General features: G+C 57.8%; 2 protein-coding genes across 2 annotated transcripts; one reads left to right on the top strand and one right to left on the bottom strand.

Annotated features, from left to right (window-relative positions):
• The first annotated feature begins 203 nt into the window (after positions 1-203).
• Positions 204-7,646, top strand: ALKBH4 (alkB homolog 4, lysine demethylase). Its single transcript, XM_007940136.1, has 3 exons — positions 204-329; positions 3,404-3,601; positions 7,059-7,646. The coding sequence occupies exons 1-3, from the start codon at positions 204-206 to the stop codon at positions 7,644-7,646; spliced, it is 912 nt and encodes a 303-aa protein (XP_007938327.1).
• A 5,654-nt stretch (positions 7,647-13,300) lies between these two features.
• ORAI2 (ORAI calcium release-activated calcium modulator 2) lies at positions 13,301-19,708 on the bottom strand. Its single transcript, XM_007940127.2, has 2 exons — positions 19,460-19,708; positions 13,301-13,840 (listed from the first exon to the last, which is right to left on the bottom strand). Exons 1-2 carry the CDS (start codon positions 19,682-19,684, stop codon positions 13,301-13,303), a joined length of 765 nt encoding a protein of 254 aa, XP_007938318.1. The 5' UTR covers positions 19,685-19,708.
• Positions 19,709-20,499: the final 791 nt, after the last annotated feature.

The following is a 20,499-nucleotide window of genomic DNA, read 5'->3' as shown; positions in this document are numbered from 1 at the left end:
GGCCTGAACGGCTGCCCGAGCGTTCTAGGAGCCTGGTACTGGCGCATGGGGGTGCCGAGCACAGAAAGCGGAGTCTCGAGAGCCTGTCTGGAGCGAAGACCGGAAGGAAGCAGGTCCGCGGACTAAGCGCCCCGCGGCAAGGACTACAATTCCCAGAAATCCACGCGGTCCCGCGCCTGCGCCTTGGCTGCCCGGTAGGGGCTATGGCGGCGGTGACAGTGGCAGAGGCACCCGAGGTCCTTCAGGAATGCGGCTGCAAGGGCATCCGGACTTGTCTGATCTGCGAGCGACAGCGCAGTGGTGACCCGTCCTGGCAGGTTCCCCCGCAGGTAAGGGCTGGAGGGGGGACCGCGCCCACAAACTTCTTATGGGGGAACTCAGGCCCAGATGGACCACGAGACGGGCCAGGATCAAACTGTGTCAGGAACCCGGGGTTGTTGCGGGGTGAGGAGGTGAGGTCTTTGAGGAGTGGTCTTGGGTGTAGAGAAAGGGCTTCTCGTCGTGGGGTGTCACCCAATCGCAGTTCAGTTCCGAGACAGGAAGAGTGTTGTTGTCGTCACGTGCCATCGAGTCGGGCTCACAGCGACCCCTCCTTGGGTTTCCCAGGCGGTAGCTCTGGTAGCATAGTGGCTAAGGCACTTGACTGCTAACCAGAAGGCGGGCGGTTCAAACCCACCAGCCACTCCTCGGAAGGAAGATAGGGCAATCTACTTCCGTAGTGATACCGCCTCGGAAACTCAAGGAGGGCTCTCTACGAGTCGGGTCCGACTCCACCGCACATAACAACAACAACAACATCACTACGGAAGTAGACTGCCCAACCTTCCTTCCGAGGAGTGGCTGGTAGCTGGTGGGTTTGAACCGCCAGCCTTCTGGTTAGCAGTCAAGTGCCTTAGGCACTAGGCTACCAGAGCTCCTCCGGGAATAGTAGAGGGTGGGGATGCCACGGAGCAGGCTGGATGTGGTTAGGTGGGAATCTCAGGACGCTCCTGGGGTAGTCTGGGAGGTGTGGCACTAAGGGGTGGAAGCCGGGAAGCCAGCACTATCCCAGCTTGGATGGCTGTGGGAGTTGGTGAGTGAGATGGCCAGTGTGGGGCTGGGAGACAGGGGATGGCGGCCCAAAGCGCGGGAGGCAGCTTCAGGAGGGGGCGTGGGGTGAGAGAAGAATGGAGGGCCAGCAGTGGGGCCCTGGGGGTGGGAGCCACAAGAGGAGAGCCCACTAAAGGCTCTGATGGGCTCTGTAGTCCTGGCTGGGTGAGCGCTGGCCTGAGCCTCACACAGAGGAGGCATTATAGTCTCTGCCTCCTGGGGCTGGCCTGAGGATTAAGCTGGTAATACATATAATCTGCCACATATTAGCTACTTTATGAACTAACTCTTTAATTAAGAAAGCTGGAAGAGAAATATGTATTGGAAGCCAAGGGAGAGGTTTAGAAGCAGTACTGAGTTGTGTGGCGAGTGGTCAGGGCTGACTGGATGGGACAACATATGTAACAGATGATGGAGTGGGGACCCCTGGGGGAGATGCTGGGGGCATGTGGGCTGGGGATGAGGAATGAGGTGGTGGGGGAAACAGAGGCTGCAAATGCAGGAATCGTGAGGGTGGGACAGGAAGGGAGGAGGCGGGGCTGTAGCCTGGAAGGAGACAAGGTAGGGATGTTGTTGACTTCTGAGGATGAGGCCTGAGTGCGTTCAGCGGCCGTGGGGGAGAAGAAGGACCAGGAGATGGAAGAAGGTTAATGAGGGACAGCTAAGGAAGTGAAGAGCCGAGAGATCAGGGCTGCCCCTGGGAAGGAGTTGGATTTGAATAAGAGGAAAAAAAGGAGTGAGGCTGAGAAGTCTGGGAGAGGCAGGAAGGGTGGTGATGAGGAGCCCACGTTGAAGGTCTGCTTAGTGGAGCACGGGCAGCAAAGACCAGGGGAAGCTGGTTATCGTGGGGTGGGAAATGGACTGAACAAAGAGGCAGACCTGCTTCTCCAGCTGGTGGTCCTCTTGGCTGGGGTGGGCACGGTGGGGCATGATCCTAAGCCACTTGAGCAATGAATCTCACTGCGGAGGGAGGCAAACCTATACCTGGGTGAGACCCCAGGAAAGCTGCACCATGGCTTGGAAGTGGGGGAAAAGTCTTCTTGGACAGAAGGGCCCTCAAACTGGCCCTCCCGGAGGTGACAGGCATGAGCAGCCCATGAGGAACCGAGGTGGAGCCAGGAAGGCCCAGAAGAGATCACGGGTGCACAGCTACAGGGGAGAGGTGTCAGCAACTGCGTCCTTTGGATCTCCTGGAAGCAGATGCTGAGACGGAGGTAGGAGTAGAAGAGACTTGCGGGGCAGGGGTCATGCCACGAGACCTAGACAGGCAGGAAACAGGACTGAATGGGCAGAGAGCACTTCTGGCCACCATGCAGATCTAACGGTCTTGTCCAAGGCAACCAGGGGCTCTGGGCAGACTGCCATCAGAGGAGCCTCACTGTGGGCACAAAGGGCCAAGCCTAGAGTTAGCGTTGCTGGGCCTGCCCTGGAAAAGCTTGCCCTCGGCTTAGAATCTGAGGTGGGCCTTGAAGGCCTTGCAGCATGAGGTTGTCTGCTCACTGCACACCTCGCAGATGAAGAGAGGAGGGCGGGACCCTGAGAGCCCCTGCTTCTGCTGAAAGACTTCTCCCCTGTGGCCTCACAGCACGTGCTGCTCCCTCTGCGTGGCCGGGTCCTCAGGGTTGGGTTTCACATACTCCTTGAGCCCCTGGTCTGGGCCAGATGCTTTCACACAGGTCCTCTCCCCCACCCATGACGGGAGGACGGGAGATGCCCTGTAGTGACACGGGGACACTCGTAGGCTGCTCCCTGGCTGTGCAGCACCGGGCCAGTTTCTGACTTGGCTGAGCCTCATCAGCCTGTCTGTGAAGCAGAGGGAACTGCCTTGGCTATGAGGCTGCGCTTCCCTTTTACAGAGGAAGAAAGTGAGCAGTGGCCCAGTTGAGTGCCTCTCTCGTGCTGCCCTGGGCCTTCCCACACGGCCTCAGGGCAGAGGCACGGCAGCTCTGAATCTGATGCCAGAGAGAGAAGCTTGGAGGGCAGAGATGGGCGTCACCAGACTTCACCAGGCTTAAAGGCAGGTGGCGTAGTACCTAAGGCATTTGACTGCTAACCAGAAGGGTGGCAGTTCAAACCCACCAGTTGCTCCAGTTGCTCTGTGGAAGGAAGATGGGGCAGTCTGCTTCCATGATGATTTACCGCCTCGGAAACTCAGTAGGGGTCACTATGACTCGGAATGAACTCGGTGGCAGTGAATTCAAGGCAGGGAAGAATGGACCACTGGAGACCCCTCAAAGGCAGCTGGCCACGGGGCAGGGGCTGCTCCCGGGGGGTAAGCTTTGATGGCTTTGGCTCCCCCGTCTTTCTTCTGCAGAAACGGGACCGTTTCATGTACTGCGCCCACACTGGCTGGGCTGTGGGCGCCGAGGAGTCTGACTTCGAAGGCTGGGCCTTCCCCTTCCCAGGAGTGACGCTGATAGAGGACTTTGTGACGCGGGAGGAGGAAGCTGAGCTGGTGCGCCTGATGGACCGGGACCCCTGGAAGCTCTCGCAGTCTGGTCGGAGGAAGCAGGTGCGTCAGCCAGAACTCAGGCGGGGGCCCCGACGGTCAGAGAGGACCCTGGAGACTGACTCCTCCTCGACTCGGAGACCCTGTGCTCACCTTCCTCCGCCTCTCTGAGTGGGTCTCTCGGGTCCTCCATCAACACCCCCAGGGTCGTTAGTGGGCAGGCTTCCCCTGGCCTGGGACTGAGGGTGAGGGGTGGCTGAGGGATGTGTGGAAGAGAGGGGCAACTGAGTCAGTTCACTTCCCAACAAGACAGCACTGTGGCCTGTGCTCCAAGGCAGACGTGGCTGCTTCTCCCCGTTCCCCTCTTCTGAGCTAGCTCGAGGTGGTGACAGTCAGGAGGGATTCACCTCCCTGGCCTCCCTTCACGTCTGAAGTTCTCTCTCCATTGGCTCGTGTCCTGCTCGTCTGGCCTCGAGGTCCTGGGCTTCCCCTTTGCCGTGACCATCCCTCCTCCCTTGGTTCACTCCTCTCCAACTCACTCCTTGGCACCTTGCAACCTTCGACCCCAGCGGCACCTGCAGCCCATCCATCCTGCCCTTCCCTTCCCTCACCCCTCTCGTCTTCCTTCACCCAGCTTCAACGCCCTGACCCTTACTACAGTCACTGCCCACTCACCCTTCGCCCCTCACTTCATTGTGCTGCTTTTGCTGACCCACAGCCTGGTGACGCCCGCCTGCCCACCCTGTACCTGCTCCTGCACGCAGACCTGGTCGGGAAGCGGTGTGGCACATAGCCTGTGACAGGCCCCCTCCAACAAGGGTCGCCCTCCCTGCTCTCAGCCTGGGTCTCCGGGGTCACTCACCCCGCTTCTCTCCTCTCGGGCCTCCTTTCCTATCCCTCACCCTCCTCACCATCAGTTCTGGTTCCCTAGTGCTGCTCTGACCAGAATAGACCACACACGGGAGGCCTTAACAAACAGGAGTTTATGGTTACAATTTGGAGGCTTTAAGTCCAGGTTCAAAGTGCCAGGCTCTAAGGGCTGGGTGAAAGCCCCTCAACCTTGGGGTCCAGGTCAGCCTCCTGTTCCCAGCCCACTGGAGCTAGAGATGTTTCTTCACTCAGACAGCTGCTGGCTGCTGAGGCTGAGAAGCCCCAAGGTTGACAAATCAAAAGGCACAGTCCTGATGTTACCCAACCACACGGCAGGCCATTAACTCAAGTCCATTGTAAGTCCCAAGGTCGGCAGAGCATAGCAGGCTGCTGAGCAACAACACGGCTACATGCAGGGTCCAAGCGTGCCATAGGCTAGAGACCATTCCCAAAGCTTCTCCTTCTATACAGGAAGCAGACCACATACCCAAAGGCAGCTACCCAGCTGCTCGTGGTAGATCCACCAAGGAGTTGATTGCCAGTCTCCTCATGGGGAATAACTACCACCAGCCGCCCAGCCACTCAACCAGGCCCAGCCAAGTTGACACACAAACATAACCACCACACCATCTGCGGACGACCTTGCCTCACTGAGCAGAAAGAACCGCGTCCCACGCCACCTGCATCTGTGCACAGATGGCCACCATCTCTCCTGCTGCTGAGGCCTCTCTCCGGGGCTGCCTGCCGTCACCTGTGCTCTCCTCAACGCTGTTTCCCCCCCTCCTGCAGGGTTAGCTTTGTGCACGGCTTCCCTGCCTGGCCTCCGTGACCTGCGCCCGACCCTCCCAGGCTCTATCCCGTGTGGTCAGAGCAGGGCTTCCATGTAGTTGGTCACAACTTCCTCTTCCAAACACATTCTTTGCTCAACCGGCCTCTCCTCTCGGGCCGCTGCTTCCTCCTCTGCAGGCCTCCTCGGGTGGCGTGTCCTCAGGCTCAGTCCTGGGGCCTCTTCTCTTCCCTCTCGGCTCCCTCCCTTGGTGAGCTCCATGAGGCCTGCTCCTAAACACCCTGCCCCTGAACACTGTCTGTGTTTAGAAGCTCTTAGCATCAGCCCCTAAAATGGGCTTGGCCCTCCCCTCACCCCCACAGTGGGCCCCCGTTCAGCAAATGCCCTCACCTGCTCAGCCCAGAAAGCTGGCATCTTCCCCAGTCTCCCGCTCTTTCTGTATTTCCAAACCAAACAAAAACCAAACCCACTGCCATCAACTTGATTCCAACTCATAGCAACCCCCACTGGGTTTCTGAGACAATAAATCTTTATGGAAGTAGATTGCCCTGTCTTCCTTCTATGGTATGGCTGGTGGGTTTGAACTGCCAACCTTCTGGTTAGCAGTCACATGCCTTAGGTACTGTCAGCTCTCCCTTCAGAGCTAACCCTGAGCACGTCACCCTCTCCCCTACTGCTGCTTTCTGCAGCGCTGCCCGGGGTGGCCTGCAGGCGCCAACTCGCTCCAGCACCCTGGGGCAGGCGAAACCTGCAAGTACGCAGACGTCAGCACCAGGTCGACCAGACGTCAGCCTCATGGGGGTGGATACTGGCTCCCTTCTCGCCAATTCTCAGCCACAGTTCTGAAAAGCATCCTACAAGGCTTCTTCTTAAGCTTTTATTTTATCCTTCGATGTAGTTCCCACACCATAAAACTTCCCCTTTTCAACCATGTGCCTGAGTGGCTTTTAGTACACTTGCGAGGTTGTGCACCAGCCATTAATGCCTAGCTCCAGAACACGCCATCACTGCAGACGGGAACTCGGCATCCAGTAGCAGCCATTCCCCATTCTCCTGTCCCCTCTCCAGCCCATGGCAACCACTAACCTACTTCCTGTTTTCTATGGATATACCTAGTTGGGACATGGCGTGTACTATGAATGGAATCATACAACATGTGGTCCTTGGGTCTGCCTTCTTGCACTTAGCATGATGTTTTCAGGGTGCCTTCCTGTTGGAGCATGTGTCTGAACTCCATTCCTTTTGATGGCTTTATAACATTCTGTTGCTGCAGGTGCCCCACTGGGTCCAGTCACCTGTTGATGGCCATGCAGGCTGTCGTGAGCAGTGCTCCTGTGAACATGTGCATGACGTTGTGTGCACATGCACTTCAGTGCTCTGGAGCCTGTACCCGTGACTGGAATCCCTGGCTCCTGTGTTCTCCCTGATGGTTGTGAACCTCAGTTGACCCCAGGCTGACCTGCTTCCTGATACAGCCCTGGACTGGCCTTCTCTCCCTCCCTGATCACCTACCCACACCCTCACTGTTTGGGATCACATCCCAGAACACGCTACCTGGACACAGGCCCTTTGTCTCTAGCCCTGCTAGACCTAGGCTAAGACAGCCCTCCCAGCACCTTATGCCCCCTCCTGCTTGGTTCTTCCCTTGGCGTTTACTGCCAACTAACGTTTGCTCTGTTATTTAGTATTTAGATCTTCTCAGTGGCCCGCCTCCCCGCTGGAATGTCAGGACTGTGAAGTCACGTTTCCGCCCAGCTCATTCACTGAGACTGACGTCTTTGGATCAGTCTTCAGACCCAGCCTGTGGCTGACACCATGATAAACGCAACCACTTCTCACCACCTTTTTGTTCTCATCCTTCAGGACTACGGCCCTAAGGTCAACTTTCGGAAACGGAAGCTGAGGGTGGCTGGCTTCAGAGGCCTGCCCAGCTTTAGCTGGGAGGTGGTACGGAGAATGGCCCTCTACCCCGGCCTGGAGGACTTCCGGCCCGTCGAGCAGTGTAACCTGGACTACCGCCCTGAGTGGGGCTCGGCCATCGACCCTCACCTGGATGACTCCTGGCTGTGGGGGGAGCGGCTGGTGAGCCTCAGCCTGCTCTCCTCCACGGTGCTGTCCATGGGCCACGAGGCGCCCGGCAGCCTCCTGCTCTGCCCGGCGCCTCCTGGCTCCCTGGAGCCCTTGGTGGAAGGTGTGCTGGCCTTCAGCAGGTCCATCCTGTGCCAGGACGTGGAGGTGGCCATCCCCTTGCCCCGCCGGTCGCTGCTGGTGCTCTCGGGCGCGGCACGGCACCAGTGGCAGCATGCCATCCACCGGAGACACATCACCGCCCGCCGCGTCGGCGCCACCTTCCGGGAGCTGTCAGCCGAGTTCTGCTCCGGAGGGAAGCAGCAGGCCCTGGGGCAGCAGCTCCTGCAGCTCGCCCTCTCCTTCCAGGGAAGACCTGTATGAGCCGCCTCGCGGACGGAGCCAGCGTGGGGCCTGCCAGGCCGACCGACCTCTCACCAGGGTTAAAGGGGGGGCCCCCCCGGCAAAGGCTTGTTTCCAGCTCATCAGGGAATCAGCTTGACCTCTGACACCACACAGGTGTTGACAAGAACTCACCTCAGGTCTGTCCCCGTCGGCCTGTGCTGTGGTCACTTGTGTTCTGGTTGTCATAGTTTTCAGAGAGTGGGGTTAACTTGAGCTTAAATAATTTTGGTACCATTTAAAGCTCTTTTCTCCTTGATCGGTTTCTTTAATGAGGTTCCCCAGCGTTCCCTTCGTTTGGAGAGCGTGCTGCATTGAGGACAGGAACTGGGGGACACCTGGAAGTTCCCGTTCTTTCAGGCTTCTGAGTGTTGGGGAAGCTTTTGAGTCACGTGCAGCCTGTGGCACGGTCGTGACCCCACGGGGGTGTGATGAGGGCAGGGAAACCCAGAGCCCGTTCATCCCTCCTGCAAAGAATACCGTTAAAAAGTTCAAAAGAAAATAAAACTCCTCCCCTGCCAGGATGCTGCAAGGTTGTGTGCTTTCTTGGTGCTGTGGGGCGTGCTCACTTGGACAGGCTGGCTGCCCTGGTGCACCTGTGACCAGGTGAGGAGCAGGCCACGAGGTCAGGGTGCGGCCAGCCCTCGACCTGTGTGGCCAGCTCTCCCTCAGCAGCCAGGACTCCAAACAAAACACAGTCGCTCCCCGCCCTTGTGCTGGGAGCCAAACTCAGCGGGAGCCGGCCCGTCAAAGCCAAGTCCAGGTCGTGGCTGGGTCTGGTTCTTCCAGACACACTCAGCCCACCCGGGAGTTGCTGTCAGCTAGGAGGAGCTGCCGGCCGGCCGTGGGCTGTCTGCTAAGAAGCCACCCAGCTGCTGAGCCACCTGTGGGTCTGCAGGACACGGGGAGAGAGCGGAGAAGCTCTCAGGTTTCAAGTGTCTGCCAGAGGCCCAGCTGCCTGGTGGGTGGGGTGGGAAGTGAGCTCCCAGACGAGCGTGACAAGAATCTGGCCTCTTGCCAGGTGTCTCTGGGCTCAGTGGGCATCCAGGGCAGGCCGTCCCTGCTGCATCTGAGCAGCAGAGGGGCTGGTGGTCTACTCCAGAGGGGCCGGTGGGTGTCTGCCCCCCCACAGGCTGGACCTTACTTAGTGCAACCCTGTCCCTGGGTGGAGCCCGCAAGGAGCCGCCACCAAGGGGCTCCACAGGAAGGGCATTTGGGAGAACCCGCCTCCCTGAACCCCCCCACCCCCCCCCGAGAGGCACGTTAAGGCTCGGGGAACACACTTGGCGAAGAAACCTGCTGTAGCCAGTGCACCGGGGTAACCCGGGGCTTGCTGGACATTTGGGCAGGTGGCCCCCTCTCCAGTCCCGCAGAACACACTAGGAAGTAGTCCAGTGCTGGAGCCAAGTCGGTGACGCCAGCAGTCGTGTTAGTCCTTGAAGCCACCGTATGAAGACTGTCAGCCTGGATGTGACCTGCTGTCTCCGCAGTGATTCCTCCCCGCGCGAGGGCATTCACAGAGCTCCTAGGGCAGGGCTTTGAGATGGCAGGCTGCCATGCTGCACCCACACCCAGCTTCCGGGTGTCAGGGTCCCAGCATCAGCATGCGGGGGTAGCTGGCGTCTGTTAATCCTGCATCTCGGACAGCCCTTCATGCATTCGTGCAGAACCAGACGTATTGTGTGCAGGCTAGTGTGTTGGTTCTAACCCTCCTGCAGTCTCAAACTGAGGAGGTACAGCCCCGGGACGGCACGCTCACCGGGCGCTGTCTGGCCTGAGGCAGCTTCCTGCAGCACCCGATTCCACAGAAGTCAAGGGGTGGCGCCGCTGAAGGTCCTCAGCCCGCCCTGCTTTGGGAAGACATCAGGGAAGTTGGTGCCATTCTGAGAGGCGGGCAGTGAGGTCTGGGTCGGCCATGACTAAGGGCAAGGGCTGCTGAGTTCAGTCCACGGATATTCTCAAGTCATTCCTGCCTGGAGTTGGGTACCATGCCCCAGAGCAACTTGTGGGAGGCCTAGCAGACAGCTGGGGCTGGAGAGGGGGGTTAGCAGGTTCTGAATGGGCTGGAAGGCATCTCTGGGCCCACACGGGGGACCACCTAGGACCCTTCCACTCAACCACCAGGGCCTCCAGGTTGAGAGGTGAGTCTGCTGGGAGGCTTCCGGCGGAAATGGTCCGGAGCCACCAGCCACGACTCTCGCCCTGCCAGTGCGTGGGTGCCTGTGCCCCGTGTGTGCACCTGTGTGTTCGCATGTTTGTGTGGGTTTGTGCCTGTCTGTTGGGGAAGGGGCTGTCGGTGTCTTTTTTTTTTTAATCCCATTTTTCCCTTAAGGAAACCTCAGCCCCCATTCTGAGTGTTGTCTTGCTAGTGGCCTTGAAAACCGGGCAACGGGCTTGCTGGTACGAGGCGCTGTTCCGACCCCAGACCTCTCGGGCCACCCACAGCCTGGGAAGGCCTTTTTCTGGGCTGAAGGGCAGTCTGGCCCCTCAGGACGGGCAGAGTGCAGGCACTGCCGGCAGCTTTGCCCCCGATTCCCAGGAGCCTCAGGGGAAGTGTCAGGAAGTTAAAATATCAAGGATGACATGCTCCTCTGAGAAGGTGGCCTGTGCCCCGCTGGCTGTGGGAAGGGTGTGCTGCCCGAGGGGACAGCCAGCACTGGCCCTACAGCCACAGGAACCTGCTGTTGGAGGAGGCACCGCAGGACCTACCCCTCGGTGGCTCCTCTCATGGGGACTGTGGGGACTTGCACCCCGACCCTGTCCGGATGGGCTCTGGTTGGCTCAGTGGCACACATGGGTTGCCCCTCCATTTCCGGGAAGGGAGAGCCCGGCCTGGGAAGGAGAGCAGCAGGCAGAGGTGCTCACTGCTGACCCACCCTCTCCCCTCCATGGAGGGAGCCTGCAGCGTAGCCGTCCGAGTGCCTGCCTCTCCAGCCCCCACTGGCCTGGGCGGCCTGTTAGGGCACTGCGGCTGGTGACCAGCCAGCCATTAGGACAAGGTGGTGGGGGCTTCCGAAGTGCCTGCCCCTTCCAGGATGCAGGGCCAGCTGTGCAGGGAAGGACACTCCACGGAGAGCAGAGGGAGCCGTAATCGCTTCGGTTTATTTGGTTCAATCCAGGACAATGTTTTTAAAATCTATACATGAGACAGGTTATGTACACCATTCATGATCTGCATGGTACCCAGGCATGTAGAACTGATTGGCATGGCCAGGAACCCTCTGCACGTGACCCTTGATCCACTGGGGTTTGGGTGGCTTTGGCCTCAACAGACACACCTTCCTAGAAGCCGCTAAAAATACATTCTGCTGTCGCTGTTCCTAAAATAGACACTGGGTTCTGGGACTTCTGGGCAGGTGCTAAGTGGGGAGCGTGTTCTATCCTGGAAAGAACCTGGGGAGCTTGTCTGATGAGCACCTGGCTGGCTCTTCTCAAAGGAAAACAGACAAGCCCCAGTGGTGTCAGCGCAGCCACCCGTCTCACCCGGGCAGAGGCCGCTGTGCTCAACACCCTTCCGAGTCAGGCGAACCCTCCGGCAGCCAGAGGTCTAGCCTGCACCTCGCTCTTCCCCGCCTTCCCCGCCTGCCCCCTTGTTGCTGCAGCAGCCCTCATGGAGCGCTGGAGCCCACCCCAGGTTGCCTCTCCTGCCTGCTGCTCCCTGTCCCCTTGGCTGTCTCTGTTCCCACTGAAAGTCTGTCTTCCCTGTGCCTCAGAGCTAGGAGATGGGAGCCAGCCGAGTCCTGTGGCTGAAGGCAAGAAATTACAGGAATGCTGTTCTTCCCATCAGAGGGCGAAGATGACATGGTACGTGGTGTCCTCCCCGCCCGGGTGGCCTTCTCTGACCCTGATGCCGACAGGCCGCTGACCAGGTGTGACGACCTTCCTTCCTGTGCGGGAGAGCCCATACCCAGCAAAGCAGCCACCTTGGCCCTGAGGGCCTGCCTTCCCGGCGGGTCTGCTGTGTCACTGAAGCCTTTTTGTAAAACAAACACGTATTGAACCCGACGAGTCGCACCAGGGCTTCTGGAAAGGGCAGGCATGCAGGCAGATGTCTGCAAAGGATGTGCACGCCCTGGAGACGACGTTTCCCGACTGGATGTGACGCACAGGCCTCTCCACAGGTGTCAGGATGCGGGCTGAGCGCAGCACATCTCCCCCGAGGGCCTCGGCATTGCGGTCACAGGTTAGGGTTTGTATCATAGCCCCAGAAGCCCCAACCAGGCCAGCCAGGCCTTCAAGGCACTGACAGCCCAGACCCTACAGAGATGGTGAGCTGTCAGTAGAAATGAGACCACAGAACAGAGCTGTCTGACACCCACTTATACAAACAGAAGAGGCGTCCCTCTGCAGGCAATCATTGGAAAAAGTGGTAAACGTGGTTCTTAAAAGCCGTGTGGGGACAGCAGCGCCCACACATGCTGGTGCTGCAGTGTGTCCGCAGCCACCAGGAACAGGGCTCAAGCTAACCAGACACTCTTGGTGACCCCACTGGACCCCACCCTGAGCACAGCTGTGTAAACATGAGAGGCCTGGAGGCCCATGAATGGGGATACCGTGTGGGGCCCCACCCTCCCTGCAGAGGGGCTCAGGGTCATTACAAGGAGGACTTACACCAGGGCTGGTCCCTGGTTCCACCACCCACAGGCCAGGCAAACAGGAAGCCCCCAGACTGCCTCACTCTCCTGGGACGGAGCAGTAGGGAACAGACAGGCCTCCTGCTCCTGGCCTCCTGCTAGCACAGAAGGGAGGGACACGGAGGGCTGGCTGACACAGCTCAGAGGTCATTCTGTGGCCTGAAGGTGGAGGCCATCAGACTCGGGGCTTGTCTGCCAGCCTGGTGGCCTCATGCGTCAGTGTAGCCAGGGTCCCAGGCTGGCTGGGAAGAGAGATTTCCAGCCTGGTGGGCTTCAGCGCGCCTCGGTGAGCTCCGTCACTTTAGACCCGTGTCGTGTGGGATGCCCGCCACCCGCACCCCCCACCCTGGCCCGGCCTTCACCCTGAGAGCTTTCCCCAGGGTGGAGTCTCACTCCCTGTTATACTACACCATGGGCCGCTGAGGCGGTAGGTGCCTGGGCTGGGAAGGGGCACCAGGCCAGGCCACCCCACCATCCCAGCCCTAGTCTATCACAGTCGTGTGACAGGGTCAGACATGCTACCCAGCAGGGCCCGAATCTTACAGGGCACCCTGCCAGGCTCGCTGCCCGCTCTGGCTGCAGGTCTCCGAGATCACCCTGCACCACTGGCTCAGAGCCCTTCCTGGGATGGAGCCGACGGGCTGTGCCCTCAAGCATCTTCAGCCTGCCGCCAACACTCGTTCCAACAGCTCACCCCGAGCCCACTCAGCTGCCCTTCTCTTCCCCACAGCCCCGGGGCCGTGCTTCTGACCCCGGAAAGGCTCAGCCTTTCTTTGACTCCTTTGCTCTTAGCAACCGAGTCTCTTGACTGAGCGAGGAATTCCATTTTTGGAGGGAAACTGTCCTGAGTGCCATAGCATTAGGACAGGAGTAAAACTTTGGTTTTGAACTATCTGGCAGTGTCTACGCGGCCTCGGCGACACTGGGCCTTTTCGAGATTCCCCCAGACGCAGGCGCCCGGCTCTGCTGCCCACTGGCTCCCCCTGCAGGCGCCCGGCGTCCTTACACCACCTGCAGGCTTCGCTCGTGCCCATCCAGCTGCACCTTGAGCTTGTGCAGCTCCTCGATCTCCCGGTTGTGGCGCTCGGTTTTGTGCCGCACCAGCGAGCGGTAGAAGTGGATGGTGAAGACCACGAAGATGAGGCCCACGGGCACCATGATGATGGTGGACACCAGGGCGGCCTGCCAGCCCGTGTGGCCGCCTGGGCTGGCCGGGGGGCCGGGCGGGGGCCGCGCGTCCACGGGCAGGAACTTGATCCAGCACAGCAGGACCACCTCGGCCAGGAAGAGCAGGATGCCCAGCACGGTGGAGAAGCCCCAGGCCAGCTCGATGTAGGGGTGCATGCGCTCGTGGGGCGACTCGCTGATGGAGTTGAGGTTGTGGATGTTGCTCACCGCCTCCACGTTGGGCAGGATGCACGTGCTGATGAGCAGGGCGAACAGGTGCACGGCCACCAGCACCGTGGTGCAGGCGCTGAAGGCAATGAGCAGCGGCCGCGGGTACTGGTACTGCGTCTCCAGCTGCACCTCCACCATGGCCACCTGGAAGGCACAGCCACGCCGTCAGCGGGGGGACAGGTCAACGCGTGGCACGTCCATGGGGGTACGACCCAGCCACCCAAAGGAACAAATCCTGACACATGCTACGACACGGACGGACCGCTGAAACGTCACGCTGCGTGAAGGAAGCGAGACCTATGACCTGTGTCTTGGAAGTATCTACAACAGGTGAATGCAGAGACGGAGAGAGGATGAGCGGTCGCCAGGGGCAGGGGCTGGGGGAGTGGCTGCATCACGGGGACAGAGGTTCTGTTTGGGAGGCTACATGGGGGTGATGACCACACAATGAATTAACACCACTGGGCTATACCTGGGAACTCTGGTGGCATAGTGCCTAAGGCATCCGACTGCTAACCAGAAGGCTGGTGGTTCAAACCCACCAGCCACTTCCCGGAAGGAAGGTTGGGCAATCTACTTCTGTAGTGATATCGCCTCAGAAACCCAAGAAGGGTTGCTATGAGTCGGGGCGGGCTTGACAGCAGCAGGGCTATATACCTAAACATGGGTGAAACGGCAAGATTCATGTTGTATACGTTTCACCACAATTAAAATAAAGAAAAAAGAGGCAGAGTTGAGTGCTGCTGGGTGGGGTCAGTGGGCAGGGCAGGGACTCACCCAGTGCTGGGCCTCGGTGACCAGAGGGCCCTCTGCTCGCTGTTTACTCATCTTTAATCTTCCTTGTTTTGGGTTAGCTAAAGAAGAGCCAAGGCCCTCTGGTGGCACAGTGGTTAAGGCATTCAGCCATTAACCAAAAGGTCAAGGGTTCGAATCTACCAGCTGCTCGGAGGGAGGAGGATGAGGCAGTCAGCTTCTGAAAAGATTTACAGCCTTGGAAACTCTACGGGACAGTTCCACTCTGCCCTACAGGGGCGCTGTGAGTCCGCACCCACAGGACAGTGGGTTTGGTTTGAGCCTTGCCTGGGTAAAGATTTACGGCCTTGGAAACGCTATGGGGCAGTTCCACTCTGTCCTCTAGGGGCGCTGTGAGTCGGAATCGATTTTTAAAGAGCTCATTGAAGAAAAGTTTAAAAAGAAAGAAATAAGAAGCTTGGGGAAAAAGAATTGTCCTCTGTTGCCTTCCTGAAACAGAACGTGGGGCGTACACGGGGGTGGCCCCCTACACTGGGGTGTTCTGCTCGGATTTCGACCCCAGCAGCTATCTGATGGGTTCAAGAAAGTCATGATTTTGCATTCTGTGTGCCTTTACCATTATTAGTTCTAAACCAAGAGGAACAGCTCCTGTTCTTGTAAGAAGTAAAAACCGACCCCTCAAAAGGGAAAAACAAGCTCCTCATGCACCCCCCCTTGGAGCCGCACATGGGCTGGGCGGGACGGGGCAGGACAGGGCGGTGTGAGACGGTCTCACACCCACCACGCTGTGCTCTCAGCTGAGCCCAGAGCCAAAGGGCGAGCTCTCATCTCTGGAGCCATGAACATGGCCGAAGTGGGGGTCACCGGCAGGAGGGGCATTGTGGGAAGGGGGCGGGGCTGGAAGGCGTGCACTCCGTCAGCAGCCAGCCACCGGATGCCGGCAGATAGTGTCTAAAATTGGGGTGAGTGGCGGGGCAGAGGGCTGAGCCTGGAATTTAAAATCAGAGCAAATGCCAGAAGAAACAACGGAAAGAGTTCCACACAGCTGTCGGGGAGGGCGGCTGGGAAGCTGGGGGCTGCTGCGAAGCTGGGGGCTGCTGCTTTGTTAAACGAGCTCTGGTTGCGCAGCGATTAAGACATTCAGCTGCTAACCAAATGGTCAGTGGCTCGAATCCACCAGCCGCTCTGTGGGAGAAGGAGAAGGAGAAGGACTGCCACTTCCGGAAAGATCTGCAGCCTAGGGAACCCTATGGTGCAGTCCTACTTTGTCCGCTAGGGGCGCTGTGGGTCAGCATTGACTCCATGGCAATGGGTTTGATTTTGGTTTTCGATTGTTACAAGCTTTTTAGTGGGACTTAATTATTTTTAAATGAAGGGGGAAAACCCACAAAGGGATCTGGAGGCCGTCTGTGGTAGCCAGGCCAGGTCCTGCTCACTACACACCCCAAGGGGCTTTCACAGCGTGCTCAGCACTCAAGACCGTGTCTACCAGTTCCCTTAATAACTCTCCCTGCCCTGTTCCCCAGCACTGAGGACTGCGTGGTGGAGGGTTTAGTACCCAGCAAGGATTCTGGGCCTCATGCCACAAAGATGCAGCAAGAGCCTTCTCCCTGACACCCAAAGGTGAGAAACTAGATGATCCAAGGAGGCAAGAAGGGGGGTGAGATGCGGAAAGAGCAAAGCCAGAGGAAGGCTTTTCTACCCACCGGGTGCATCCTAGATCTGAACAACCTTGTGAAATGAAACATCTGGTAAATAAAAAGAAGATAAAGCAGGTAGCATAGTGGCTAAGGCACTTGACTGCTAACCAGAAGGCTGGCGGTTCAAACCCACCTGCCACTCCTCGAAAGGAGGATGGGGCAATCTACTTCCGTAGTGATACTGCCTCGGAAACCCAAGGAGGGGTCACTATGAGTTGGGTGTGACTCGACGGCACATAACGACAACAACAACAACAGTGGACCACAGGGAGCTCTGGTGGCACAGTCCCTAAGGCATCTGACTGCTAACCAGAAGGCTGGCAGTTCAAACCCACCAGCCACTCATCGGAAGGAGGGTTGGGCAATCTACTTCCGTAGAGATACCGCCTCGGAAACCTAAGGAGGTGTGGCTGTGAGTCGAATTGACTCGACGGCAGTGAGTTTGGTTTTCCGCATGGACCACAAGCTGAACAGCATCCGCAGTGTTCACTGCTGGGCCATTCTGAAAAGTATCCAAAAAGACAGAAACCGGGGGCTAAGGGGTGGTCCCTTCTCAGTGCCTTGTGGCCTGGGGCTCTTGTCACCACAGAGTGCCAACTATAATTACGAAAGAATGCTGCAAAGGGAAGAGGGTTCTGAGATAAGAGACAGAGATGATGAAAGGCCAGGCTGCTGCCCATCAGGAAAGCGGTTCCGTTCCACCTCACAGGGAGAAAGGGCCAAAATGAAATGTTTATGCCGAGCTTTTATGAGGGGGTCTCAGATCACTGGTTCTCTGTGTGAGGGCAAAGATACACATGAAGAAGTGAGCTTCCCGTTAGGCAAAATGGAACAGCCTTACAATTCTAGTCAGAGGGCACCCTCCCCATGACTCCCTGGGCCAGAAGGGAACTGTGTGCTCCACAGGGCTTTCAATGGCTGGGTTTTGGGAAACAGATCGCCAGGCCTTGCTTCCAGGGCACCTGGGTAAACTCGAACCCCCAACCTTTCAGTTAGCGGCCGAATGCATTCACCACCCAGGGACCCAACAATTCAATTCCAGCAAAGGGCTCGTTTCATTTGTCCATATTCCCCGCCAGTCCCTGCCCTCCTCAGCGGTGGCTTAGAGTTCAGGTGCGTCTGTCACTTACGTCCCCGGGGCGCTCCACTGCTGAACTCATTTCCGTCTGCCTGACTAGCAGGGAGTTCACTAATCCAGCTGGGTGGCCCACGGCTGCCCTCTCTGCCCTGCTGACCGTGCTGGGTGCTGGGGGAGCTCACAGCGCATGTCAGCGGGCGGCCTTCCCGAGAGGGCACTCAGGCAGGGGTGCAGGCAGGCAGGAATTGTGACTAGCAAGTGTGACATTGCCACGCCAAGGACAGACAACACGGGGGACCTGCCTGGTCCAGTCATCAGATTCTCACTCAAAGACCACTTCCAACACCCCCCACCCCCAAGCTCCTGCTGAGTCTCAGAATCTCTTCTCCAGAAGTTCTGCCTCTCTCACTTGATAGACAGGGCTTGTTTTTACATTTTAATTAGTGACTGTGAGGCCCTCACCTTGGTGAGCATCCTGTTGGCTACAGAAAACAATGATCCTAAGTTTGGAAATGCAAATATTTGGAAGAAAGCGTCTTCAAAAGACAGCTGCAGACAGGAAGAGACCTCCAGACCCGGGCCCCACACAGGAAGTGAACCTTACTGCATTATATAAGGCAATGCTTCTCAGGGTTAAAAGAAAAAAAAGGCCAGAAGAACTTAATGCAATATTGTGATTCTTCTGATGGGTACAAAGTAAGCTCTGATCTTAATTGTGACATCTAAGCTTCTCACACATGTTCCTTAAAATTAAGCTAATTAAAGCTAATTAATTAATTAATTACTCTGTCTCTTTAATGGGATGGAAACCATGGGAAAAAAGCACTACAAGCCTTAGTTAGCACAACGATTGTGCGTTCCTGTGATTATGTTAAAAAAGACAAAACCATAAACCCTCGTGACCTCAGTAAGCCTAGCTTCAGACTACAGACATAAACACACATGACTGTCCTTCCGTGATGGCCTCAGCCTCACCCAGCATGTCAGTCACTCCCTCCCTGACTCCCGGGTCTCATTCTTCCCAAGGGTGGCCCACTCAGAAGACAGCTCACGGGGGCAGCCACCGTGGCTCAATGCACAACTTTCGACCTTCTGTGCTACCAATGTGACAACTGAGGTCTTGGGCTGAATAAAAACAATTGTTTTTACATAAGGAAAAAAAAAATCCCTGCCAGTCCAACAGGACCTGTGAGCGTATGACAGAGACGCAGGGGTGGCCCCAGTGATATGAACCAGCCGTGTACATTCTCAGTCTGAATCCTGACAGCCTCACCCACCCGGGCGGTTGCCAGGAGGGCTGAGGGACTGGGGGCTTTGGAATCAGCAGGAGGTCTCCATGGTTCTCTGCCCAAGGCTGACTCTTGTCCTCGGGGATGACGCAGAGGGCAAGTCCCAGCTGGCAGTGGGCGTCAGGCCCGAGGCTCTGCTTCGTCACCCAGAGGCCACATTCGGGGAGTGTGTGCGTCCCCAACTGTCAGGCTAAACTAAACACTGCAGTCACTCCCACAGTTCTTGCTCAAATTCCTCATCTCCAGATTCCTGGGTGTTGCCCAAGATGGAGCAGCCATGGGTACCTTTCTCCAGGAAACTCTGTACTGGACACTGGAGACACTTAATTAATCCCCACACCAACATTCCTAAAGGAACCCCAGTGGTGCCGTGGTTGGCTGCTGACCAAAAGATCGGGGGTTCTAACACAGCAACTCCATGGGAGATAGCTGACACAGTCTGCACCCATACACATTAGAGCCTTATAAACCCTATGGGGCAGTTCTATTCTTTCCTATAGGGTCGCTAGGAGCTCTGGTAGCGGTAGCATAGTGGCTAAGGCACTTGACTGCTAACCAGAAGGCTGGCGGCTCAAACCCACCAGCCACTCCTCGGAAGGAAGGTGGGGCAATCTACTTCCGTAGTGACACTGCCTCAGAAACCCAAGGAGGAGTTGCTATGAGTTGGAGCCAACTCAACGGCACATAACAACAGGGTCGCTAGAGTCTTCTGAGGCTTTCTGAGGGCGCTGGGGCATGGGGACAACCCTGGATCCCCCAGCAACCCTGTATGTTGAAAGAGCAGGTCTCTCGGAGGAGCTGGGATGTGGGGGGCATTCCTAATGGTCCATCTCGGCTGTGAGGGAGCCCAGAGGGAACGCCGTGCTCCCTGAAGCCAGAGTCCTGAGCAGCAGAGGCCTGTTTGGCTGCCCGCGTTTCCCACTGTCCGCGCGACGGTACTCACCATGGCGAAACCCGAGAGCAGGGCGGACGTCCGGCTGGAGGCCTTCAGTTTGGCCCTGCTCAGGTAGAGCTTCCTCCAGGAGAGGGCCTGCACTGAGTGGTGGTTGGAGGTGACCAGTTCCAGGTAGCTGCGACGGACCCAGTCCCGGTAATCCATGCCCTTGTGGCCGGGCTCAGAGCAGGCGGGCGTGGAGGGGGCCACAGGCACATTGAGCTCGGCACTCATGGTGGGAGCCAGGCTTGGGGCAGTAGAGAGGTGCCCTCGGGCATCCTAGAGCGCTCCCGTGGCCTGGAAAAGCCGGAAGCCAAGCCCATTTAACCTTCTGGGGGCAGGGGGCTGGACCTGTCCATCCCCTGCCAGAGAGAGCCATGGCATCCAAAGGCATGAGGATGGGGCCCTGGTCCCGGTGACAGGCCCCAAACCAGAATGTGGGGACCATGTGGAGGGGAGGCAGGTCAGCATGCATCTCTAGAGATCCCCGCAACATTCAAAGGTGCTCCCTCTGCAATGTTAGTCCCACCCTCAAAAAGACTCCAAATCAGGTGTGGTGGCCCCAGGGCCACTGGGTGGAAGGAGTTCAAAGGCTGGCCCAGGGTGCCCCACAAATCCCACAGTTGTTTCTGCCCTCAAGGAACAAGAAGCTGTAGCGTTTAGAGAAAGGCTTGCACCCACAATGACAAAACCTGGACTTGACTTGTTAAATCAAATCTCTAACTGTCCCTAGGGGATCCTGAGCGTGACACCTGCTCCTTCCAACCTTGTCTTCATCATCTCCCAGTAGGGACACTGCCACCCTACCGGACTCTTGTGCAGCTTGGACAAGTGAACACACCAAAGACCCAAGACAGCTTTTCAATATCCAGGTGACGACGAAGAAATAAACACCTCCAAGTAGCTGCGGTAGCATAGTGCCTAAGGCACCTGACTGCTTACCAGAAGGCTGGCAGTTCAAACCCACCAGCCACTCCTCGGAAGGAAGGTTGGGCAATCCTGCTTCCGTAGTGATACTGCCTCGGAAACCCAAGGAGGGGTCACTATGA

The sequence above is a fragment of the Orycteropus afer genome, unplaced genomic scaffold (genome assembly GCF_000298275.1).
Source record: "Orycteropus afer afer isolate SDZICR_OR568_19922 unplaced genomic scaffold, OryAfe1.0 scaffold00006, whole genome shotgun sequence".
NCBI classification, from domain to species: domain Eukaryota; kingdom Metazoa; phylum Chordata; class Mammalia; order Tubulidentata; family Orycteropodidae; genus Orycteropus; species Orycteropus afer.
This window is presented reverse-complemented; position numbering and strand designations above follow the sequence as displayed.